A 26,637-nucleotide genomic window follows, 5' to 3' on the forward strand; every position below is an offset into this window, starting at 1 on the left:
CTGCATCTTTCACTCTGCCTTATATTCCTGGAGCACAGAGTTGTTTAAAGGGAATTGAATGGTGAGAGCTGCGAGCTTGTGTCTGTCCTGTTTGTGGCTTGGCCTCCAGTGACTTGCACAGCACCTGTGAGCATTTACTCCTGCTCTGTGGCTTGCTTGCTCCCTTGCTGTGTCTTTGAGCAATGTCAGTCAAAGACCACCATGTCTCCAAATACACAGCATAGTGCGTTTAGCTAGCAGGTATGCTGGGTGAAAAGAATTTGGGGCAATATGGGAGACTGCAAGGTGCAGTGTGTCCCTGCTTGAAGCTGTGGGTTTGGGTTTGTGGGGACAGCACAGGCACCATGTAAAGGAATGAGAGCGTGTTCTTTTAGCTCCCTGCCTCCTGCTGGGCAAAATCCTTGATCTTCTCTTCTTCAACCACTTGAACCTTGGTGAGCAGATGTGTGCTGAGGAGTCATTCCCAGCCATCAATATCATGCCCTTTAAATATGGCATGGTAGCCGAGGCACTGGCACAGGCTCCTGTCTGGCGCTTAACTCCCACCAGCATTAAATCGACCGCTGAGTGAAAATGATTGCTCGATTCCAAAGTAAATGTCAGTAAATCTTAGAAATGAAAAGGAGCATCATGATGGGAATAATTCTTTTCTTCTTCCAAAAGCCTATGCATGTGAGGGAAAAAGGAATAAAAAGATTGCTCTAGCCTCACTTGCTGCAGTTAATAGCAATGCCATCTTGCCACAAACATCAAGTGGAGGAAGAAAACCACTGGGATTTTGACAGCAAGAGAAAACACGTGGGCAGCTCTGGGCTTGTCCTAGGGCCAGGAGTCTAGGGAGAACACAGCACTGCATTTTTGGCACTCTTCTACTAGTTCAGCAGCTGCTAAAGAGACAGAAACAGGCATGTGTCTCCATGAAAAGAGGATTCCTGACAAAGAAAAAAGAGATCTTGCCTGCCCCAAAGGTTTCTGACTGTGACTGTTGACTCTGTGGGTGCTGGCACTGGAGGAGGACAGGCAAAAGGAGAGGAGCTGCTCTTCTTTTTCCTTAAATGAGTCTCTATGCACAACTGACTACAGGCTGGAAGAACAGGTTTCAAATGTAGATACCTAAATTTTCATTAATCATGATTCAGACTTATATTGAGGGATGAAGACTGATGCTTTTGGAGAAGGGGGTACTCCTGCTCAGTAAAAGTACAGTATTTCCCTGCAATTTATGAGAGGTTGCAGCAAATTTGGGTTCCCCAGTAAGAAACCTCACATGACTTGTGTCCTGGAGTGGGAGAAAAGTAATGTAACCATGACAGTTCTTTCACAGTTCCGACACACAAGTGTGTGCTATAGTGGGAAACCTCTGCAGTATGCGTACTGTATTGCAGGAGAGAGGATGGCAAGGCAAAAATACAGGATCCAGAACAGACTTGCAGTGCTCCCTTGCGGTTAATATGTACTTATATCTCCTGAGATGCTTAAAAAAATGTGATGAGAGGTAACGATATTTGTCTTTGGCAAGGGAGTCAGTTTAAGAAATTCTCTTCTCTGTGCTGCTGTTTGCCAGCCCTTTGACTAAGGGGGTACAGCTGATGCTGCTTTTGAAGCCAGTCATGTAGCTGCTTCCTTACAGACCAGAAAAGACAGCAAAACTTAAAAGTACTTAAAGTTCCTGGTATAATTGCATCAGTGCATTAGTAATGAGTGATCAGCTATCCTTGCAGCCCTGAAAGTACTGCTTGGCAAGTGGTGAATCCAAAGCACAGCTCTTCTTAAGAGCCTTGCATTTTTCATCCTGGTACAAACAAACAAGCAAAAAAGTATGTCCAATACTCTGAGATTTGTGAAGAACTTTAAGAAAATTTAGGTACTTTTAGGTTCAGAACAAGGAGCAGCACAACCTTGTCTGTAGCCTTTTCTATAAGAAGTATACCATGGATGGCATGCACTGCTTTCATGTGGTGTGTTGTGGAATGCCTGGATTTGGGGAATAAGGCAGCCAGCCTTAGCCACAGCACCCAAGAGTACCTCTGTGGCAGGGGATACTGTGGCTTCTTGCTCTAAAAACCTTGTAGGTGAGGTCTTCTCTCTGCAAAGACTATAAAACCTAGAGAGACAAGGTTCTTGCACCAAAAGCTCATCTCTATATACACAGACAAGCATTGGAAAGTTGCTTGCTTAAAGCTGCAACCTCTATGCAGTAGAAAAAATGGAACGCTGGAGGATGCTAGTGACCCTTTGCTGTTCTTGGGCTGAACTGCTATATTTTTTCATTTGATCAGTAATCCAGCTATAAATCTTGATCTTTTCTGCCCACGTTTTTGAGGCAGCATGACCCACACCTCAACAAGGTCCTGCTGTCACTCACAGCCCTGTCTTCCCCCATGCTGACAAATTCCAAAACACATCAACACGTTGGCTGTTGGCATATGTCTCTCCAGGACTCCTATTTCCAAAGGCAAAGTGATTGATCCTTTAAGCAGGGGTTCACTAATCAAATTCATTTATTCAGGCTCTGCCTTGCTGCATTCCCTGAAAGAGCAGAGCTGCCTCTCCAAACATATTTTTCAAAGCTCTTTAACAACTTAAGAGCAGAAGAGAGAAGGAGAACAGATCATTCAGAAACATGAAGGGAAGAGGAGGGGGTGCAGTGGATTTTGTTGCTGAAGAGGCATCATATGAGTTAAGGGCAAGATGGATGGACTCCAAGCACTATCTTGGATCGTGCAGCCACTTTGCCAGAGGTGGCATAATGTTGGACATTTGGTCTTGGTCCAAAGTGATACTGATATGCTGTATTGTCAGACTACTGGCCAAATGTCCTCAACAACAAGGGAGATTATGGCTTTCCAATGTGCAGGGCATTTATTGAGGAAAAAAAAGTCCAAACTAATGTACACCTCTGCTCCACTGAAATCTTCCCTAAGGTCAACATTGCTTGTAGCGAGATGGATGAGCTTGTGGTGTACTCTGAGCTCCCTTCTTTACCAAAAAATGAAGGCAGCCTATCAGTTATGGTCCATAGGATTTCTGTCATTGTTGAATCAGTCTTCCCAATTTAGAAGCACCCCTACTAAGGTGCTGGTTACTGATCTCAGCCCTGCTGAAAACCCTTCAGGCTGGCTTTTGCTATCACCTGACCTTGGATGGTGACTAGCATTTAGTCTTTGAGGCTGTCATTTCCTGCATGATAAGATAATCATAACAGAGCCAGAGCTGACAAGTGGTGTTTTGATGTAAGCAATGAGCAAACAGACAGATCAATAAGTGCTGAGCCAGGCACGCTTCACCTCATATCGTATCGACTTACTGAAAAAATAATGGGACAACAAAATGAAAATGTGTTGTGTTCTATCTGAGTTATGGTCAGTGGTTATATATAATATAACACAATATATTAACTCAGATGGGACTCGCTGTTGAAAAAAATACAAATGGGCAGACACAAAATGTACTGTCTCTAAACGTACACAGCAACACATCGAGATTAATTACTCTGAATATGGGAGGAAACGAAAGCAACAATAAATTTCTATTATTATGGCCATAGAAAGAACGTGAGAAAGATTTATGGCACTAAGAGCAAAATTTCTGTGTCCTGTTAGGCTGACTGTCCAATGTGTGAAAGATTTATGAAGCCAGTGAGATCAAAAGTATTTATGAAAGTTTACCATTTGTTAGCTTTTTTTTTGCTATCATTGAGGCTGTTTACAAGCAGAGGAAGAATGACACTGTCTGACTGTTTTGTGTTATAGGTTGGTTATAAACATTTCGATCTTAAAAGCTCTGATCTCCAAAAGCCAGGTGACAGTCAGAGTAGAAAGAGGTGCAAGACTGCTGAAGCAGACATGATGTGTTCAGAGAAGCTAGTCTCATGGCAGGGTAAGTTTAGGTCACTGAGATGGGGAGGCACTCTTTTGTGCTAGGGTTGCTTTTTATGCAGCAGAGACTTAAGCTCTGCCTTCTCTTGCCTCTGTTGATTAATCATGACAGGGACCCATGGGGGATTGCATCCCTAAGTTGGTGCATGATGCTCACACTTAGAAAAATTATGGACAGACATATAAATGGGACTGCTCCCAGAAGGAAGGCAGAATCCCTGTGATAATCAGGTAATGAAGAGAGAAAGGCTATAGGTAACAATAGACTAGCAAACTGTTGACCATTTGTTGCCTTTGAAGTGGATTGGGTGGATATAGAAAATAGAACGTTTCTCAGAGCTGTATGGGTATCTATCTCATCTCACAGCAGCAGATAACAAACTGCCTACTCAGGGACTTAGCCAGACAGGAGATGACTGCTTGGTTAATTGAGATATGATATGACAGAGAATATAATTTACTTTGAAAATAATTATCATTGACCCAGGTAGTTTTGCAAAGCTCAGACAGAGTTCAGAGGGCTGCTCTGATGGATCAGCTCCTTCCAGGAAAGCTCCTCTCTAGCTTTATGAGTGCTCCATGGGTGTGCTGGAGGAATTTTCCTACGTTCATTGTAGGAATCCACGCATTAAAAAACAAATATAGAACAGGATAATATTCTTAAAAAAAAAAAAAAAAAAAAAGAAAAGTTCTTGAAAAGTATTCTGTAAATCTGGGATGCATTTGCAATGGGTCATGGGGTTGGTATATAGGTACAGAATCAAGTAGCCACTGGGGACTCAATATTGAATCACACTGTTCTCTGCTTCAGGACTTCCTGGGGTTTCTGTTCCCTTCTTTTCTTTTTATTGTAAAGCTGGGAAGATCTGAAGTTTTGTCTTGATGAAATGCTGCAGTCATAGGTAACATGTAATAAGGCTTCTAAACACAGACTGGGAAGGGGAGATGTTTTAAATTAGAGTGTGGCATTTTATATAGGTAAGTAGGTTGTCTCCGGTTATTGCTTGAATTTGTCGGAAATTTGTGAGATTTTGAATTTGCTGTTGTTGATAACTTTACTCAATTATTAAAATATTTTTGTCACCAGAAGGGCTTACTCTTGAGCAGCCAAAAGCCCAAGGTACAACAAATATGGTAGCGTTGCAGGTCATTAAAAAGAAGTCTGTAATTTGTATATTTAATTGCTTACAAAAAATCCTGGTTTAGAGAAAATACTCCAGCTAGCTCCACTAGCTCTGATTCAAAAGATTAGCCAGACAACTCTAAACTTACTGAGATAAATGAGGTGACTCCATTATTTCAAGTCATTGTGGGTAGAAATGAGAGCAGAATTTTGTGTAGAGAATAGATTCCGAGTATAAAAATGAGTATATTCAAGCAATCTATCATGATGGCTGAATTAAAAAAAATGACAGAGCTTCTGGCAGTGACTAGTGAAAGGAAGGCCTTTTATTTAGATTTGAGACTTCTACTGCTAAAATCTTTTGTCTTAAAAAGTGTTAAGTATTACATACTTCAGTGAACTCTGACTGAATTTTCAGACATTTTCATTGCTGTTGGGGGAACTTTGGGAAAACTGTTTTGAGGGCAGTAGAAATCATTTGATTGGTTGCAGTCCTCAACGTGCCTGTGACACATCATGGTACAGTGGCCATAGCTCTGCCTTTTCCTGCTGGCTTTTCCCTGTGCAATGCGCTGGCACGGTGCTTGAGACGAACCTGAGACCTTTGTTTGGCCAGAATACCTTCAGTGTGTTTGTGGGGTTAGTGTATTTTGGGCTTCATTTGGCCTCAGACAGGAGTCTTTTAGCTCATGAAAATTGAAAGATGCTTGTGGGTTTCAGCAGAGTCTGGCAATTTGCACTTTTCAGGATCAGGCATTTTGGCTGCAAAGGTGCTGTAGTTCTTTGTATTCTTCTTCTCCTGCAATTTGCCCCAAATCCACAATTCACAGCACTGGCCAGCAGAGCTCTGTTGCTGTGCCCCCTCCCTGTGGCTTCTTGGTGGGAGCCAACTAGGTTTACAGTTTGTGTCTGCAGTGGTGGCTGCGCTCTGATGCTTTTGCTGAGCCCCACCTTTTCTTGGGGATCAAGCTCTCTGCTGCTCTTTCATCTCCACTCCTTTCATCTTTGCTGCATTTTTGGATGGCGAGGGAAGTACGTGGCAGGAGGAGGCTGTAAGGATCAAAGATGCCTTGGAGACCTTGAAATTGAGGAACGCCAACTAATGCATGAAACCAGAGGGGTGATGGAGGGTACAGTAGGAGGTCACAGCCCAAAGAGGAAAAGAAACAAGGCTTTGTTTTTAAGAGGGAGGAGCAGTGTTGGAAGGATGTGTTTTCCTTTTCCTGGGGTTCAAGGATGTGAACCTTCAGCGTATCAAGTGCTTGCCCTGCTCTGAAAGTGCTGGAAACAAAAGAAAAAACAGAGCGCAAGAGAAGTGAATGGGAATACTTTGAAACGCGGGACATCTGCATCCTCGTTATTGAATGAAAAATAAAACAAATCCTTAAAAAGTCAAAAGATGTCCGTGGGGGAGCATTGCTAGGAGAGCTAGGCAGGCATCTCCAAGCAGAGATTTATTTTTCCTGGTTTCTTGTCAGCCCTCCTGGGCAGGAATCTCAGCCCACAGCCAGCTGAGCCCTGGCTGAAGCCTCACCCATACTTTTTGTCCATTGAGGCACTGCTGGAAAGGAGAAAGAGCTCTGGTGATGATTAAGAGGTGGAATAACCATTTGAATAAATATTAGCACCTGCTAAGGGTAGAATACATCTGGGTTTTCTTCCCAGTACTCTGATAAAAATGTTAGGTATTTGGGAAATAGGGCATGGCTTGACTCCCCCCGTTGTGCACAAACCCCATACAATATATATACAAGTATATACATGTATATCAAATTCCTACTTAAAAATCATGAGCATCTTGCACAAAGCTTAGAGGCACCCAACTTTGTCAGCACCATTTGCCAGCATCCCTGCACCTGCTGTCAAGGCTCAAATGTGAGATATCGCCCTCATGCTTGGCCTAAAAACACCAGAAGGTTTTGTCCTCGTATCAAATCCAGACCTGATTAGAGATGGAATTTTCTAGAGGATCCATTGATTTTTGCCTCACTGACCGTATCCAGCAATTTGCAAGTCACACAGCCATCATTTATTTCTGGAGTTTGGCAGCAAGATAACAGTCTCTGTAGGAAGACTGATGTATTAACTATTGGCTTGGTGATGGATCACGTTAATAAGAGCCTTAGATTCACCACAGCCAGATACTGACCATCTGTCCCAGCTGTAGTATTTCATCTCTAAGATGGCAAAGCATATGTGCAAGTTGCTAGAACCTTCTTTGTTTCTGTTGAAAGCTTTCTGAGATAAGAGACCTTGATTTCTTCTCCAGGATTAAAAATAAAGAAGGCTGCGTTTTTTTTCTGAAGGATCATCTTCTCTAGGGTTCTTTTCCAGTCCTACACAAAGACCATGAGTTTAATAGTGTTAGGAAGATGCATGTGTTCTCCTACCTGACGGTCTACATCATCCATTTGAATTGAGATCAGCTTGCCTTAGGAGGAAAAGGTAGATGTGTAGGGCTTGCAGTGTTCCATCTAGCTTTTCCCTTGTGGTTTTTTGACCTTGTTGAGCTTCTATAAAGACCTAGTCACACTGTTTGAGACATCTGCCTGGGTGTTGTCGCTTCTTAAAAACAGAGCTCCCATTCTGAATGTGGAAAGCAGCTGAATGGAAAAATGTGTTCTTGAAGAAGCAGCATCACTGCAACTGAGTAGCTAAAAACCTAGCTGGCACCTCTGTTCCAGTCTGTGGGGACAAAAAGTAGAAGTGAGCAGGAGCTGTGATGCTGACCTACAGCTGAACAGCTTTCATGTCCCCCATGAGAGTTTTGCAGCTTTGTCCTAGAGCTACCCTGTGAGGCAGAAGGTTCAAGTGCTGTGTGTGGGAGATTGGGAGGCACTCCAAAGTTATAAAATTTGCAAAAATGACAGGAAAAATGTGCTCTGTCTTTCTCTGTGGCTTGTGCAAGTGGTCTCTGCCAAATTACTGATCTGAGGGTGTTGGGTGCTGACTGGCTCTGGTACTAGTAGCAACAAACATATCAGATCTTCTTTTCTGTATTAAAAGTGTTGTTCCAAAAACACACAGCCTGTGCATGTCAAAGCCAGCTTAGTGTCGGAGGTTCGAAATGGTGCCTGCTGCATTTGGGTGAAAGCAGCCGATGCTAAGGTACATCCCTGCTGTGTGCAGGGCTCTTGCAGGACAAGTTCAATTCTGCCTGCCCAGCGATGTGGAGATGTCCAGACAAACTGCTTATTTCCCAGCACGCAGGGCAGGAATGAAGCATCTGGCACTTGCCTTAAAGCCCCACTCCAGGCAGCTCAGCATGAGGTTTTTCCCACAGTCTTTCAGCTCTGTCGACTGTACCGTCCTCCCGGCGTCCTGTGGAGAAATGCTGCAACCCTCTTTGCATGCAAATTGTTAATGCATTGTGCATGAGAGCCCTAATTAATACTCTGCTGCAGATAACGATTTTACATTATAGCTATTAACCTTGGCATATTTGCAACTAAATGCTGGCACATTGGGGAGGATTTTGCAAACGTTGTGCAGTGAAATAATGAGTTAAGGTTTTGCACACTTAATATATAGCTTTTCTTTATTAATTGTATGACTAATGTTAAGGAAAAGAGGCTTGTGGTAGCCTACTGGCTACTCAAGTGGTTAGAATGCTAGGCAGGGATTTTGGAGCCTCAGGTTGTTTTTGCTTTACCCTAGCTGCCTGCAGGTCATCTATTCATATGTGCAATGGAGATAGGAGCGCAGCCATCATCACAGGGATGGAGTTGTAAAACCAGATTACATGGAGTGATGATGTTGAAAGCTTGGCCTTGGTAGGGTTTGTCCAAATAACATGACTGTGGGGAGAAGACCTTGCTCATTTGGGAACAGCGAGACTTGGAGGCCAGGTACTATTCACTGATGGGTGTAAGTAGAGGAGTGCATCTACTTCTGTTGGGGGAATGTCCATGGGCTTTCCAGTCCCCTTCAGCTCATCCATCATCCCACATTTGGTCCTTGAGCAATTTTTAAATGCAGAGTATCCTGCAGTCCTTGGTTCTGGAAACCTGGCCCTCGCTTATCCAGCAGTTGCTTTGATGTGCAATGGAAAAAGAATGCTTACAAGGCTGCTTTCTTGAGGAAGAGTTTTGTTTCTGATCCAACTGGCAATAACTCTAACTCTGTGTAAACTATTTTATGGATCTGTATAGTCAACAGATCAATTTTATTATACTTGGCCACTGCAGAAAAACTGTAAACTCCTGCTGTTAGTTGATGTCTGGGAAATATGTTTACAACTTTATTCCTTTCTTTTGGTGGCACCAACTTATTTATTTATTTTTTATCTGTTAAAAACTGTGCTGTGCTCTCTCCCATGCTATTCTATCGTGCAGCACTTTTCCACATGGCCAGTTCCAGCACAACATATTGCACTAATGAGAAAGCATTCGCAATTCTAATTAATGACAGCTCTCTTGGTTGTCCTGAGCTGGTAAAGGCTCAATTCTCCTTTGTCTTTCCACTGTTAGGTTTTACTGATTTTAAAGGTATTTTATGTAGTGTTCTTGCAAATATCCATTTCCAATGAAGTCTCCAGAGTGACTAAGAAAGCAGGATTTGCTTCAAAATGAGTTAACAGCTTTAAAAATCATATGGGGTGAATTGAAAGGTACAGGTTGTTTTTATTTGCAACATATAGTGCATATATGTGCACATATATGGTGGCAGATACTCTGGAGTGATTCCCTTTGCTGCCTGAGCTTCACCCTGTGATGGAATTAGTGCTGGTAGCCTCCCAAAACAAGTCTCTCCTGCTGTTCAACTGTGTGAGTATTGGATCAGTGACAGTTTTGGATTATGCAAGGGGTTGGGCTGTGGCAGTGAGCTGCCTAGGACCTGAATGCTGCTTGGCTGGGAGCGAGAGCTTCTCTATGGGACATCAAGCTGTTATCTTTTTGCAAGCTGGCATCGACTCTCAATTTACTTTAAAAGTCCTTTTAAAAATAAGCGAGTTTGGAAACACATTTTTGTGTGATCTAAGCTTCATGTCCTGTCTTTGACAAGGATCAGTGCCAGATGTTTCTAAACTAGGTATGAAACTCCCACAGTAGTAGATAAGGAATAATTTACCCAAAACAAAAGTCTCACTCCAAACTGCATACAGAAGTGTCAAAGCAGATGTTTCACTGTGAGTACCCAGTGGACAGAGAATGCACTGGAAACACTCATTATTTACTGGATTATGTTAAAACATACAGCTTCCTGACATGTCAGCTCTTCCATCTTTTAAGGCATGCAGAACGGACATTTTCTTTTCCAAACAAACCCAACTGCAGAGCCACAGGCTAGATGAGGTGGAAAGGGACCTCTCAAGTAAGCTTTGGACATGAGCTACATTTGAGAGCCTTCAAATCAGCAGTGGAGGAAAAATGCAAATCTCTTTTATCTGAGCAGGAAACAGTGAGGAGCACTCCAGTGGGCCTTGGAGTTGCAAAGTCACTTTTTGGTGTGTATTCACACCTCAGCTATTGCTGTGACATGTAGGTAACTCTATTATTTCCTAGTTTCTCTTGGTTCGTATGCAATTTGCTTGTTCAGGGTCAAGCCTTCGCTAATGACAGCTCCTTGCATTTCAAGGTGGCCGAATCAGCAGGATGTATGGCACATATCCACAGAGCTTTAAAAATATCTCTCTGCGTGACATATGCTATTTGTCCCTGAACACTGGGTAGGTTAATTGTTAAAGAAACATTAATAACGTTAACTGATGGTATGGCTTCCCACTGCCTCTGCCCTGGCAATCTCACACTGGCAAATGGATTAATAATCCTATCGGAAATGAATGTCGTTGCCATGCAAGTAACTCCAAACTAGATAATTTAAGAATAGTTTGGATGATTACTAATTAGATCCACTGACACGGGGGAATTTGAATTATTCATGACTGGCTGAAAACAGCAGGTAATTCATTTGTGCACTTCTCTGCAACTAATGGGAAACTTGTTTATTCCCCCCCCAACACATACCCAGATGATCAGCTGAAGATGATCCCTCCTTTCAGTGTTGATCATTTCACCACAGAGAAATACCATGGCTGCAAAGTTAGGAGAAAAGTTAGAGAATGAGTTAGTGGATAAGCTGCACTTTGAGACGTGAGCTTTATTCTTTATTCACTGATTTTCTAATGTCTGTCTCATAGCTCCTTCTGGCCCAGCGCTGAGCTAAGAGCCACAGCCAGCAATGATGCCTGAGCAAACCAATTTTAGGACTCCTCCTTTTTACCTCATTCCCTGAAAGGACTCTGATTAGTTTAAATAGGAAAAAAAAAGTGATGCTAGAAATGGAGGATAAATAACCTCACACATAAGATTAGCCAGCTCGTTCAATACTGGGCTCTGCAGACACTATTGCTTTTATTCATTTATGAGTTTTATCACCTTGATTTTTCATTAAAATACAGTAAGTCAGTCTAATTCATAAAACAGATAAAGCTAAGCATAATAGTTCATTTACTATTGATCCATATATGTAACTCATTTAAGAAGGCAGCTACTGCTGGCACACGTGAAGCCATACCTGATTAAAAAATACTCCACAGCCATAAATAGTTAAAGCAGGGAGCTGTGCTCAGGCTTTTCACCCTGGCTTACCAGTGCATTTCTTGCTCTCATATCTACCAGTTTCCAGCATAGGTCATGTTGGTGTCTTGGATGTGTCTGAGACTGCCAAATGGGCAGCAGAGAAACAACTTGCCTAACACCACAGACTGGAGCAGTTATTGAACTTGGTCTTGTCAAACAGGAAAAAAAGAAGGAAAGTAAAAGGCTTGAAAGCCGTTTTTGTGATTAGTACGCAAAAAGTAGAACACATGACATGTGCCATGTGACAGTGTACCTATTAGAGGTGTTTCTGGTGAAATACCAGATTCAGGCATTTCTTCCATCTCAACAAGCCAGGGAGGACCTTTGTTCCTCCACTCCCATGGTGTGTGTGCACCATGTTTATATCCGTGACTGGACAGAATGAGGAAAACACCATGGGCTCAACTGTGCCTGCACACCAATTCACAGACATGAATTTCTTAGCATTTTCCTCTTACAAAGTCAGAAATGCATTAGAAATGAAAGATGCTTCAATAGCGTATAGTCCCAAAAGGAGCAATGTTAGTGATGCAACAAAGTTGTGTCTGAAATGGTGTTGGTTTTATACCTATTGCTGTGGTTGTACCAGCTTCCCATTCCTCTGCTGGCTCTGTGGCCCTTTCAGCTTTGCCCGTCTCATGCCACAGCTTAACCCTGGCAGCCACCGGCTTGGATCGCTGTGAGAGGTGATGACACTGGCAGCGAAAGACAGCATGAAAACACAAGGAAAAATTCACAAGGAAAAAATTACTACGTGGGTTGTGCTTAATGCACGTTTCTATTTCTTTCTCCTGGCATGAGGGAAGGCTTAATTGGCTATTTCATGCTTCTGTCCCTTTCTCCTTGACCCCAGACCTTGACTGCTGGCATCTCCCCGGCATCATTCCACAAATGACAGTAAAAACACCTGATGTGGCAAGTGGGTGCTTTATGAAGAGTGATATGGCATCAATCATAATTAACCCCCATGTCCCTGTAATGGGCTGGGGCAGGCCCCATCGCATCTGGTTTCCTGCTTGAAAATACTTTGGTTTATGTAGGTTTAGCAGAAAACAAGCAAAAGACTGATCTCTAGGCAATAGGAGCTGGAAAAAGATGAATTGTCTGTCACTCAGAAAGATGCCCTGGCTGCGGAAACCATCAAGCGCATTCTTAGGGTTTGATTAGAGTGGGTTTCCCCCCACTCCACGCTTGTGTGTTTGGTTTTCAAATCATTTAACAGCCCAGCATCTGCTCTCTCAGCCTTTTGGAGAACACTCTAGAGATGGGAAGGACCTCTAGCACAATTTTACAGCTATTTGTAAAAGTGGGGTTGTTCTCTTCGTTTCTCAAATTAAATGCTACATATTGAGCATTTCTGACTTGGCATCTGTGTATATATCTTTATACATCTGTGAGCACAAATAAATAATTGCAAAATCAGTACCAAGTGCATTGACACACCATGCTAGCACAAGAGGTGCAGTGATTTTGTATCACTGGGCTGTAAAGAGCTGGAGATTTGGTGCTGTTTATTGGTCCTGGAGACAGAAAGTGGCTTCCTGGGACACTGGGGAGCTGGGATTGGGACTGTTCTTCATGCTGCCTGGATAGTGCTGAGTGCTTTTGGTTTCCTTTGCTCCCTGTTTTCCAGCTACACAGCAGTTCCTGCTGGTAGCAGAGATCAGAAGCTGTGATGATGGTTGTGCGGGCCACACCATCAAATATGACTCTTCTGGTTAACACTTTTGATATTAACAGCTGGTGCCTGGTGTGTGCCACGTACTCCTGGCCCTGTTGGTGCTGTATTTTTCTCCTTTTGTTCCTTGAGCATTGAATCAGCCCCTCCACCTCCTAATTTTCAGCTGTAGTCTGTTGTTAAATGATTTTTTTAGCCAGCCTCGTCCCTTACAGAATTCCAGTGTTACTATGGTGATGTGAGGACCTGTCACAGCACTCACAGGTGCTGTAAGGTGTTTCCAAAAAATGTGCTACAGAACCTTGCTTAATACCTTGCAGAACAGCAAGGAAACCCTTTGTTTCCTCCTCCCTAGCTCTAGAGATGGACATGGAGACAAGCAGTGGCAGTGAGCAGACCATGCTTCTGGGTTTTACGTGATACTCCGTAAATGATTAGTGTGAAATTCATGGAAATGGTGGAGTGAGTATCGCCCAGCAAGAGTTATACATGTTGGACTATGGACATTATTTAAACATAACCAGACAGAGCACAGATAAGGGAATGCAGTGCACTTAGGGATTTAATTCATATTAAATTCAGAGCCTGAGCAACCTTTGAAAACAGCGTACAACTCCAAATCACTTAGGGACCTGAACAGTTTTGCTTGCTTTTAAGTCAGAAGCAGGAGCTGTAGCCTTATTCTCTTCTCTGGATAGTAACCTTGCTGTGCATAACATATGCAGGTCTCTAACCTGGAACGGTATTTTCTAACCTTGCATCTCCTTCCAAACTATTGAGATAATTGTGTTCTTCTAATGTGCTGTACTAGTTCAATGCAGTCAGAATTGTTCAAGCACTTTATCAAAATTTCTGTCTGCTACAATTGTATGTTCTCTCTCTTCCTCCTTCCAAATAGCACTTCGGCTGTATTAAGAGTTAAACAGGTAGCTCTCTTGGACTTGCTATGATAATAAATCTAATAATGTTCTGCTAACAGAGCTAAATACCTCATTTGAGGAAAAATGAAGCAATGTTTTTCCCTGAGCTGTAAAATATGTTGAGTGATTTCATTTCCTTTGTACGGAACATTAGGGCTTGGCATAATCCTTGCTCGCTCCGAAAGAGCATGAAAGTTGTCTCCTGTGTGAGAGCTCCGGCTGCCTTGCTGCCAGTTACCTGCTGCACACTTGGCGCTGCTTGGCCTGTTTCCAGCAATACCATGTGTAGTTTTCCCTCTTACTAAAGAGAAAAGAAAACAGGTCTGTTCTGGCATTCAATTGCAGGCTGTAAAATTGAAATTAGCATTCAAGACACAGCCATCTCTACCTACAAAGGCCACCTGCACCATTGATGCTTTGCTTTTCAGCTCTGTCCCCCAGTCTGCCAAATGGGAGACACATTACCTGGCCAGGTTCTAAAAGGAGGGATGAATGGAATTTCAGTAGAGACTATGAGGTGCCAAAAGATCAATTTTTAAAAATCTGAATGACTCTCCTTATGTCTCTCTCTGGGAGTCTTTACTTTTTATGTAGATAAGCTTTCAGCATGGCAGTGTGGAGAGCAGAGAACTTATCTGGGAAGATTCTCATTATTTCATGACTACCATGTCTGAAGTCTCATAAAAAGAAAGGATTCATCTTCTAGGATTCACTGTGTAGAACATCCCAAATTGAATGTTGGCTCTAATTTGTGCATACAACTGCATACAACTCTGTTAGATTGAGCAGACAACTAACTGTGACCATGAGCTTTTTACATTGTTTATGTAAATATACAGATTAAAAAATAGTGAATATAATATTATATTTATCATAGAAATAAGTACATCTGTATTATTTCATCCTTCTGTTCATGATTCTAAAATCTGTTATTCGTATAACAAATCCTCTTTATCTCTTAGTTGAATACTTTGCAATCTTAAATGGATGCCTGTTTATGTATGGATGCTTGTTTATGTTTTCTAGTCCTTAGTTTGGTAACTTACATCTGATTCCTGCAAAATCAATTCCAGTTTCATGCACTGGACTGCATTCTTTCATTTCTATTGCAAATTGTTATAAGCACAAATATATCCAGACCTCCTTATCTGTGGGTAATCGTGCTTCTGTTAAAGTTCTCCTAAACTGCTATTTTCACTTCATCCTTCACACTTCAAATACAACTACATCTTTGAGTCAAACAACTTCTGTTCTTCCTGGTTATAATTTACTTTGTCGTTTCCTACACATCATGAACGTTTTTTATTTCTCCAAGATGCATAGAACTTTTTGTATCTCTGTCTTTTATACTAGCTATATATGGATTGCTTAAATCTGGAGGACCTAAAATAGCAATCTTTAAGCATTGCTAGGCTTTCGCACAGAATGCCTGTAACATGTCCACAGGCAGACCAGCACTAAGGTGTGCCAAAGGAATTGAGAGGTTGAGGTTGTGGTTTTACTATGTGAGGTACTGTGTGTTGCATGTTTCCTTAGAAAAGGCTGAGTGGCAGGAAGGAAAGCTTCCAATTTGTGCTGATGATAGCAATTGATGATAATAATAAATTGATTCTAATTACAGAATCACAGAATTGTAGGGGTTGGAAGGGACCTCCAGAAATCATCAAGTCCAACCCCCTGCCAAAGCAGGTTCCCTACACCAGGTCGCACAGGTCGGCATCCAGGCAGGTCTTGAACATCTCCAGAGAAGGAGACTCCACCACCTCCCTGGGCAGCCTGTTCCAGTGCTCCGTCACCTCACTGTAAAGAAGTTCTTGCGCACATTTGTGCGGAACTTCCTGTGCTGCAGTTTCCGGCCGTTTCCCCTTGCCCTGTCTCCACTCATCACTGAAAAGAGTCCAGCTTCACCGTTCTGCCCCCCACACCTTAGATACTTATAGACCTGGATCAGGTCCCCTCTCAGTCTTCTTTTCTCAAGGCTGAACAGACCCAGATCACTCAGCCTTTCCTCATAGGAGAGATGCTCCAGGCCCTTCACCATCTTCGTGGCCCTCCGCTGGACTCTTTCCAAGAGATCCCTGTCTTTTTTGTACTGGGGAGCCCAGAACTGGACGCAGTACTCCAGATGAGGCCTCACCAGGGCAGAGCAGAGGGGGAGGATCACCTCCCTCGACCTGCTGGACACGCTCTTTTTAATGCACCCCAGGATGCCATTGGCCTTTTCGGTCACAGGGGCACACTGCTGGCTCATGGCCAACCTGTCGTCCACCAGGATGCCCAGGTCCCTCTCTGCAGAGCTCCTCTCCAGCAGCTCATCCCCCAACCTGTACTGGTGCATGCAATTATTCCTCCCCAGATGCAAGACTCTACACTTCCTTCTGTTAAACCTCATCCGGTTTTTATACTGCCCAGCTCTCCAGCCTGTCCAGGTCTTGCTGAATGGCAGCACAGCCTTCAGGCGTGTCAGCCAATCCTCCCAACTTCGTATCATCAGCAAACTTGCTGAGGGTGGCCACTATCCCCTCATCAAGGTCATTGATGAAGATGTTGAACAAGACCGGACCCAGCACCGACCCCTGAGGAACACTGCTAGTTACAGGCCTCCAATTGGACTCTGCACAGCCAACGACAACCCTCTGTGCTCTGCAGTCAGCCAGTTTTCGACCCACCTCACTGTCCACTCATCTATCCCACACTTCCTCAGCTTTGTTATAAGGATATCGCGGGGAACAGTATCAAAAGCCTTGCTGAAATCAAGGTAGACTACATCCACTGCTCTCCCCCCATCCACCCAGCCAGAGACAACATCACAGAAGGCCACCAGATTGGTCAAACATGACCTCCCCTGGTGAATCCATGCTGACTACTCTTGATAACCTCCTTTTCTTCCAGTTGTCTGAAGATGACATCCAGCACAAGCTGTTCCATCACCTTTCCAGGGACAGAGGTGAGGCTGACTGGCCTATAATTGCCTGGGTCTTCCTTCTTGCCCTTTTTGAAGACTGGAGTGACATTGGCTATCCTCCAGTCTTCAGGCACCTCCCCCATCCTCCAAGACCTCTCAAAGATGACCGAAAGCGGTTCAGCAATCACCTCTGCCAGCTCCCTCAACACCTGTGGATGCATCCCATCGAGTCCCATGGATTTGTGAACATTAGTGTTGCCTAGGCGCTCCCGGACCACCTCTTCCCTGACGGAAGGGAGGTCTTCCATTCCCCAGATCCTCTCACTAACCTCTAGGGTCTCGGATTCCCGAGGGGGAGCTTTTTCACTGAAGACAGAAGCAAAGAAGGCATTCAGTATCTCCGCCTTCTCAGCATCCCCCGTTACCAGAACACCCCCATCACTTAGCAGGAGAGTCACATTCTCCCTAGTCTTCCTTTTACTGTCAACGTATTTAAAAAAGCCTTTTTTGTTATCCTTTATCCCCTTCACTGGATTTAATTCCAGGCGGGCTTTAGCCTTCCTCGTCGCATCCCTGCAGGCCCTGACAACATTCCTGTATTCTTCCCAAGTGGTCAGACCCTTTTTCCACATTTCATAGGCCTTCTTCTTTCCTTTGAGTTTGCGCACGAGCTCCTTGCTCATCCACACAGGTCTCCTGCCACCCCTTCCCGATTTCTTCCTCACAGGGACGCACCGATTCTGAGCTTGGAAGAAGAGCCGCTTAAATGCCGACCAGATCTCACAGGCCCCCTTCCCTTCTAACACCCTAGCCCACGGGATAGCTCCAAGTAGGCCCCGAAACAGATCAAAGTTGGCTCTCCTGAAGTGCAGGGTAGCAATCCTACTTTTTGCTTTACTTTTTCCACTCAGGATCTTGAACTCCACCATCTCGTGGTCACTACAACCCAAGCTGCCCCCAACCTTTACTTCCCTGACAAGCCCTTCTCCATTAGTGAGAATAAGGTCCAGCAGTACCCCTCTCCTCAATTCCTCAACCACCTGCATCAGGAAGTTGTCTTCAGCACATTGCAGGAACCATCTGGACCACGCATGCCTGGCCACATTGCTTTTCCAGCAAATATCTGGAAAATTGAAGTCCCCCATAAGCACCAGCACCTGGGATCGTGACGCTGCTTCCAGTTGCTTGTGGAAGGCCTCATCAACCTCCTCCTCCTGATCAGGGGGCCTGTAGCACACTCCCACAACAGTGTCAGCCATACCAGCCCGCCCCTTGATTCTCACCCACAAGCTCTCCACTGCTACACCGTTCTCCCCCAGGTGCAGTTCAACACATTCTAGGTGTTCTTTTACATAAAGAGCAAGTCCACCACCCCGCCTCATCAGCCGATCTTTCCTAAAAAGCACATAGCCCTCCATGACAACATTCCAGCCATGCAAGCTATTCCACCACGTCTCCGTGATCGCAATTAGATCGTAGCCGTGCGACCTCACGCAGATCTCCAGCTCTTCCTGTTTATTTCCCATACTGCACGCATTAGTTTTGCGTGTGGGTTGTTCAATACCAGCTAGTTGGTTTCACAGCTTGGAAACATTCCTGGACATGCTTAACTTACTTGGGTAGTACAGCCTATGCCTATAGCTACTAACGTAATCCTACAGTGCAAGTTAAAAAACAAATGTAAACCCTTCAAATAAATAGAATAAAAAATCACATTGCAATTAATTGCATCTTGCTTTTCTCATCTCATGGATTGGAAAGACTGCATGAGGAGAAATTATTTTGTGCAATAACCAGCTCTAGCTAGAAAGTATCACCCCAAAAGCTTTCCTAACCTACAGATGAGATTCCATAAAATTTTCCACAGAAAGATGACCTTGCATTTTGTAAACAGCATGGTTCTTTTCGTGTTTTTAATTAAGAGGAAGCCTGATTAGCAACTAAGCATCTGCCGCAGCCCTGACATGAGAAGGTCTCACTGGTCCTGACAAGGACCTCTCTCTTCTGAGATCTGCTGCCACTCTACAGACCCAGAGGCCCCATTTCACCTCAGCAGCACTGCTCAGCCTCTGCCTAACCTACATCTGAACAGTACTGGCCTGCAGCTCAGCCACAGCCCCACATGTGCACTCCAGGGATCCAGACCCCAACTCAGGGACTGGCTTCCCAACATGACCTCAGACCTGCCTCCTCACTACAAACCCACTGCAATCCCAAACGGTTGCTTGAAGATCATCACAATCTCAGCACGGCGCTGTAGCAAGGATCGGACCCTGCTAGCCACATCGGGTCCAGCTCTGCACCCACAGGCAGCAGCCAGCCCTGCAGCTCCCCAGCAACATTAATCAGCAACCTACTTCTGGATAAAGGGTAGATCTCACTTTTTGGGCAGTATTTCATTTGAAGTTTTATGAGGTGCGCGTTGGCTCTATTCAAGGTACAACGTTAAGGTGGCTGGCAAAATCAGATACATGGATCAGTTGCATTGAAGTGCAAATCGTCAGCCTAGAAAAGCATTGCCAGTCGAGGTCCTTATGGATCTACTTAGGGAATAATCTTCAGTAGTATTTCCACAAACGTACGTGGGTCAAAGAGGAGAAATGTACTGAGCTTTGCTAATGACACTAAGTTGACAAGAATGCAACTGAAAGCAGGAAAAAACAATAAAGGTGATCTGCGAAACCAAAATACAAATGGACAAGATCAAACACCATGCAGTGCAAGCACAGTAACACAGCAACTTCTGACAGGGACTTCCACTGAAAAGCAAAAATATCACCAATTCAAAAAGACAAAGCAGAGACTTCAGTTCAGCGTCTGCTGACTGCTCACCAACTCTGTGAAGTGAATGCAGAAGAAAAATGTGAACTGAGGCAGTGCAGATGAAATACCACCAACGAAGTTAAGAATTAACTGTAGTCCTGTTCTACAAGGAGTTTCTGGGACCTCATTCCATCTACTGAGCTGCTCTTGCTCTTCCATACTGAAGAATATAATGGGAGATACAGAAGGGACTTAAAGCACATAGTCTGTTTTATTAAGAGACGTTAGTTTATTAAGAGACTCAGTTTATTAAAATGATTACTCAGGCTAAATACTGTTTCCCCCCTGCCCCTCCCATAAACCCAGAAGGGACATAAAAACACCGGTCAAAGAGGAATATTTTAAACACAAGTCTAATCCATCACAGGTGCGCATAAATGGAAGGTTTCCAAAGAGTAACCTTCTGGAAATTCCCCGCATTGCAATCACAGGAGGAAAACTGATCTGCTCCAGAGAGACCGCAATCAGATGATGATGGGAGCTACAATGTAACTGTCTGTACTAGTGGGGAAATACATGCAGTGACTTAAAAGGTGCCCAGGTTATTAACTCATGCACCCAGCTCACGCTCCTAGCCTCATTCTTTTTCTCTACCTGCAAGACTAAGATGCAAAAAGCATACAGGTATGCCACAGCTGGAAGTACGTAACTTGTGCCACACGCACAGATATACCTGCACAGGGCAAGGCACCCATTAGCCAGGCAAAGTTCACAGGCTAGCATCAACAAAGCAATGTAAACTTTCCCTCTGAACTGAGCTGGACACACACATTCCATTCATGAACATTCATGAATTCCATTCGTGAACATTCCCGTTGCCAGAATACAAGCCAGGTCTGCATGAGCAAGCAGAGCTGCCCAACAGAAGATCTATCAGAAGGAAAAAAAAAATAGTTGGTGCTCAGGAGGACCTGCCATTCACACTGAAAACATTCCAGGGGTTCTTCACTTTTTTGCTAAATATATTCCCACTCTGTTGTTACTGAAGGGCATTAGATGCATTCCTGGAACTCACTGTCTACTTAAGCTATCTACAATAATTCCAGTTCACGTTCTGCAAAATGATGAAAATCAAAGGACAGTAAAAGGAGACAATAAAGAAATTTGCTTCAAAAGCTCATTCTCAATGTGAGCTAAAAAACTATAAGTAATACTTTGATACCCACTGTCATTCTGAAGCTAAGATTGCTGTCATTACAGCACTAACAGCCTTTCTGCTGCATACAGCTTGGGATGGACAGAACTTACCTTTCCTGAAGCTGCTCTACAACAACCATTTCAGCAGATGCCCCACCCTCCCATTCCTTGCCAGGAAAATATTGGGTTCATTCACCCAGTGATAGTGAACACACTACCCAGTCTAACAAAAACCACGGGTGAAACACGTTCCCTTAACAGTCATCACTGTGCCTCATTTGATAACAGCTATGTCAGAATCATTTCCATCTTGCCCCACGCTCATTAAAAACAGGCTTACGAAAGGAAGTGTCAAGGCTACACCGAATTGAACTGTAAGGGCTTTCCGGTCTGGTTTTCTCTCCTTCCTTTCCTTTAGATCACCAATAAAACATTAGTTGTGAATGGCTGATCTGTTCCAGTTCCAGCAGGTATATTTCAGGCTCACTGCAAGGCTTTTTATTTTGAAACTGTTTCTGACGTAACACTGCTATGTTAACCATCTGCCTGAGTGACAAGGCCCAGCTTTATTAGGATACCCTCTGTCTGCTCACACACCTATGCTGCACAACCAGGGGCAGTCTGAAATACCTCAAGTCCAAAAATAAACACTGTAATGGCATTGTATCTATGTATATTGAAAGATTATAATAGATTACGCAGTGTGAAAGACCCACACAGGGGCAAATGAAAAATATATACCATATTTATTATTTATTAATAATGAAGGGGAAAAACCCTCAAATCCAAGCCATGTTGTTTTTCCATCTCACGATGGATGTCTTGATGAGCTGCTAGGAAGGAACAGGAATGACTTCCTTTGGAGGTGGAGCAGGAGTCTGATAGCTTTCTGCACTTCACACTATGTGCTGAAAGAGCAAAGGTCCTTTACTGCCATCACCTGGAATCAATGCAACCAAAAGGAACTTCCTCTAAAAGCAGTGCATGCAAAACTCATTAAGTTGCATGCTGTTACGCAGACAAAATGACAGGATGGGATCATTCAGGTTGGAAAAGAACACTCCGATTATCTGGTTCAACTCATCACCAGCATGTCCAGTAAGCCACGTTTCTCAGTACCACAGCTACCTGCTTCTTGAACACCTCCAGGAACGGTGGTGACTCCAGCACTTCCCTGTTCCTGTGCCTCACCACTCTTTCTGAGAATTTTTTTTCCTAATATCCAACTGAACCTTCTCTCGTGCAACCTGAGGCCATTCCCTTTCGTCCTACAGCTGGTATCTAAGAGAAGAGGCTGACCCCCACCTTGCTACAACCTCCCTTTAAGGGACTTTTAGGAAGTGATAAGGTCTCCCCTGAGACTCCTCTTAGCCAGAACAATCCCAGTTCCTTCAAGGAGATCATCTTTTGTGTGTTTTGCTACATTTCCTGGGAGGCAAAGGCCCCAAGCACCAGTGTTACCTTCAGCAAAAGGGCAGTGTATGCCTAACCCAAAAGCTCCGCCAGTAGCAATGACTACACAGCAGTGCTCTGCAGTGCAGTTTGAGAATGGAACATTAGGTCCTAGAAGGTCTTTCAAAAAAGATTTGCTATAGCAGTGTATCCAATGAAGCCATTCATGAAAAAGTCTTCCCCAGGGAAACCGGACAAATCTTTCTGCCCATTGGTTTAGGCAGCGTCAGTATCTTGGATCACATTTTCTCATGTGACTTTCCTTATCACAATCCCCTAATTGTGCAGATTAAGTACGTGGCTTAGTCGCTGCTCCATTCTGACAGCAAACGGTCCCTGTTGCTGTGACACAACACGGTCACCATTGTGACTTTTGTGAACATTCCATTCCAACCCCCCCGCCCCCAAACAGCTGCCATTGCACTGCATCCTGCTCCTGTGGAAGGACGAATTTCATGGCCTGGGGAAAGAGCCACGGACAAGAAATGTTGCCAGGGTGAGAAATTAATCATTGAACATGTCTCCACTTTATCAAACACATCAAAGGTTTCTATCCTAAACAAGCCTTCAGACAAAAGGCTTCTTAGACTCGCCTAGCTGTTGAAATTGTCCAACAGCAAGCTTGGAGAGAAAGGTGAAGAAACAGTCTCTAACACTCATCATCCTGCTTCTTTATGCAAAACCTCTCTTGATAGGTCTTCTCTCTGCCATCTCTCAACAGGGGCTTCTTTCAGCCCCCTTTCCAGAGGGCTTCTTCCAGCCCTTTCCAGATCGGTCTGCCTTCTGTGTCCCTGTTTGGCTGCCAGTTGTGACCAGAGAGTCACAGGCTCCCTTGCTGGTGCACAACAAAGACTCTCTGCTCTAAACCACAGCATTTAACATACAAACATCATCTGCTTTTGTTTTGTTTTTTTCTTCCCCTTGGGAATTTCCAAGGAGTAAAAGAAGCCCTTAACTTTAGCTCTCAAACAAGACAAAGAGAAGGCTTTTGAGCATCGCCTCTAGAGAGGTCCTTGATCTCCACAGTCATACTAACACCAGACACTGAGGACGTCAAGTTGATGCAGCTCATGATCTGTTCTTAGGCTTAACACTATTTTCGTACTGAAACAAGGATAACTTTAATGCAAGACCAAAGAAAGCAGCATCTAAGCAGCATCTAAGCTAAGATATGGGGCAGACTGCCTACAAGGTAAATAGGAGCATTTTGTGTCTGTCAGGTGCTGATTTGGGAGCTGCATATGTAGATGTCATACATGTAAAACAACACTCAATTAGGTAAAACTGAGTATCTAATCCCAAAAGAAATGATATGTGCAATTCTCTAAGTGCTTATGTGGAGCAAACTACTCTGTGCTTTGCCTTTTGTTGAAACAAAGATCAAAAACAGTTGAAGATTTAAGAAACCAGTAACAGAACTCAACTCTCTCAAAGCATTCTCTTCCAAAACTTTCGCCAGTGGGAAAGCTTCCATTGCTTTACAGTTCTTCCAGTCTACATACAGAAAACTCCAACTGACAGCTTCCCAACAAAGACTGTTGGGATTTACACATCATCACTCAATAGGTTATTACACACTACTTGTGAAGAGCTACAGGAACCCAAAAGACACACTTGGTGCTGTATTTCTTCTCCTCTACCTCTTGATTAGCAAGAGACATGAGAAGATCGTAGAAGATCGTATTACCTTCTTGTTCCTGCTAAGAAGAGACAAATTCTACCCACCCCTTTATTTATTCTTATATCTTAGCTTAAGGGCGTGTCATCAGACTTGCAGGATAGTGCAACCTTACAAAAGCTTGTAATGGAAAACAAAACCCTAAGCCTTAAAAATTACAGCTTGCTACATTCTTCTCTTAGTTCTTGGAAGCAGTGAAAATGCTTCTGATAAGTTCTTGGCAAAACCAGGCACAGGTAGAAAAACTACAAACCTCAATAAGCACATAGACAAAAACGATGAGAAACACAACTGGTGAAAATATCTCAGACTAAAGACAACACCCTCAAAGAAAACAGCCTTCATTCAGAAAAAATGATTCCACTGTAGGCCAGCCATTCACTAAGCCCAGGTCAGGCAGGAAACACAGGTGCATTTCTTGCACCTCCCAATCCTGGACGAGCCACCCCTTTTCCAGGGCTGCACAATCACTATCCATCCAGTCCATGACATAACAGTTCCCCTCAACCTTTCTTTCCTTATCAATACTTTTATGCTCAGTGTCACAATTGCTATTTTTTTTTAGAGGAGAAGCACGAAGGTGGCCAGGATAAAAAGAGGAGGAGCAGAGCGACAACAACGGGTGAGGAAGGAGAACGGTGAGGAGAACAGCAATGAGGGTAAGGAGAAAGGGGTTGAGGAGGAAAAGGTAAGTGACAACAACGAGGGAAGGAGACGATAGATGAGGAGGGGTATTGGGAGATAGAGGAAATTAGGAAAAGAGGAGAAGGAGGAGAAAGGAAGAAAAAGTAATGGGAAGAGAAGAGGACAAAACAATGAAAAACAGAAAAGGAGGAAAAGGAGAAACAAGAGGAGGAGAGAAGCAATAGTAAAAGGAAAAGATGGAGCAGGGGTGTTGCATTGCCAACAAAGGGGGCAGAGTAGGAGAAAGAAAGTAACAGGGATGATGGAACACAAAGGGGGAGGAGGAGGAGGAGGAGGACAACAAAACAAGTGATGATGAAACGAAGAGGAGATCGAGATGGAGAGGGTGGAGGAGGAGGAGGAAGAGAAGGAAAAAGTCAGCAATCAAAAAATGAGGAGAAGGAAAAAAGGTGATGATGAAATAAGGAGGGTAAGATGCAGCTGGAGGTAGAGGAGGAGGAGGAGGGAAAACAAAAAAGCAGTGAACACAAAATGCGAAGGAATTATACGAAAAACGAAGCAGCGATTCAATGAGGTAGAAGAGGTGGAGGAAAAGGAGGAAGAGGAAGAGGAAGAGGAAGAGGAGGAAGAGGAAGAAGAGGAGGAGGAGGAGGAGGATAAAAGCAGTAAACAAAAAATAAGGTCAAAGAGGAAAAAAGCAGCATTTTGGAAATATGGTGGCGGAGGAGGAGGAGAAGGTGGAGGAGGAGGAGGAGGATAAAAGCAGTAACCACAGCATAAGGTTGAAGAGGAAAAAGGCAGCATCTTTGAAATACGGTGGAGGAGGTGGAGGAGGTAGAGGAGGTGGAGGAGGTGGAGGAGGAGGAGGAGGAAGAGAAAAGCAGAAACCACAAAATAATTTCGAGGAGGAAAATGACAGCATCTTTGAAATGTGGTGGAGGAGGTGGAGGTGGAGGAGGAGGAGGAATAAACAGTGACAAAAAATTAGGAGCAGTAGGAAAAAACAACGTCTTCAAAATATGGTGGAGGTGGAGGTGGAGGTGGAGGTGGTGGTGGAGGAGGAGGTGGAGGATAAAAGTAGCAACCACAAAATAAGGTCAGGAGGAAAAAAGAAGCATCTTTGAAAAATGGTGGTGGAGGTGGAGGAGGAGGAGGAAAAACCATCGACCAAAATTTATGAGCAAGACGAAAAAACCAACATCTTTGGAATATGGTGGAGGTGGAGGTGGTGGTGGAGGAAGAGGATAAATGTAGCAACTACAAAATGAGGTCAATGAGGAAAAAGGCAGCATCGTTGAAATACGGTGGTGGAAGTGGAGGTGGAGGTGGAGGTGGAGGTGGTGGTGGAGGAGGAGGAGGCGGATAAAGGCAGCAACCACAAAATGGTTTCGAGGAGGAAAAAAGAAGCATCTTTGAAATATGGTGGAGGAGGTGGAGGTGGAGGAGGTGGAGGAGGAGGAATAAACAGCGACCAAAAATTAGGAGCAAGACGGAAAAAACCAATGTCTTCAAAATATGGTGGAGGTGGAGGTGGAGGTGGTGGTGGTGGTGGTGGAGGAGGAGGTGGAGGACAAATGTAGCAACCACAAAATAAGGTCAGGAGGAAAAAAGAAGCATCTTTGGAATACAGTGGTGGAGGTGGAGGAGGAGGAGGAGGAGGAAAAAAACGACAAAAATTTATGAGCAAGACGAAAAAAACAACATCTTCAAAATATGGTGGAGGTGGAGGTGGAGGTGGAGGTGGTGGTGGAGGAGGAGGATAAATGTATCAACTACAAAATGAGGTCGATGAGGAAAAAGGCAGCATCTTTGAAATA

General features: G+C 43.9%; 1 protein-coding gene across 1 annotated transcript in view; it reads left to right on the forward strand.

Moving 5' to 3' along the window:
- Positions 1-24,923, forward strand: part of CENPC (centromere protein C) — a 90,715-nt gene extending 65,792 nt beyond the window's left edge. The window contains exon 18 of the mRNA XM_042812445.1: positions 24,741-24,923. Coding sequence (XP_042668379.1) covers positions 24,741-24,768 — 28 coding nt within the window. The 3' untranslated portion in view covers positions 24,769-24,923. The remainder of the gene's footprint in view (positions 1-24,740) is intronic.
- Positions 24,924-26,637: the final 1,714 nt, after the last annotated feature.

This window comes from Centrocercus urophasianus, unplaced genomic scaffold, assembly GCF_019232065.1.
Source record: "Centrocercus urophasianus isolate 14NV4802_14NV808 unplaced genomic scaffold, USGS_Curo_1.0 seq_13, whole genome shotgun sequence".
Classification (NCBI taxonomy): Eukaryota; Metazoa; Chordata; class Aves; order Galliformes; family Phasianidae; genus Centrocercus; species Centrocercus urophasianus.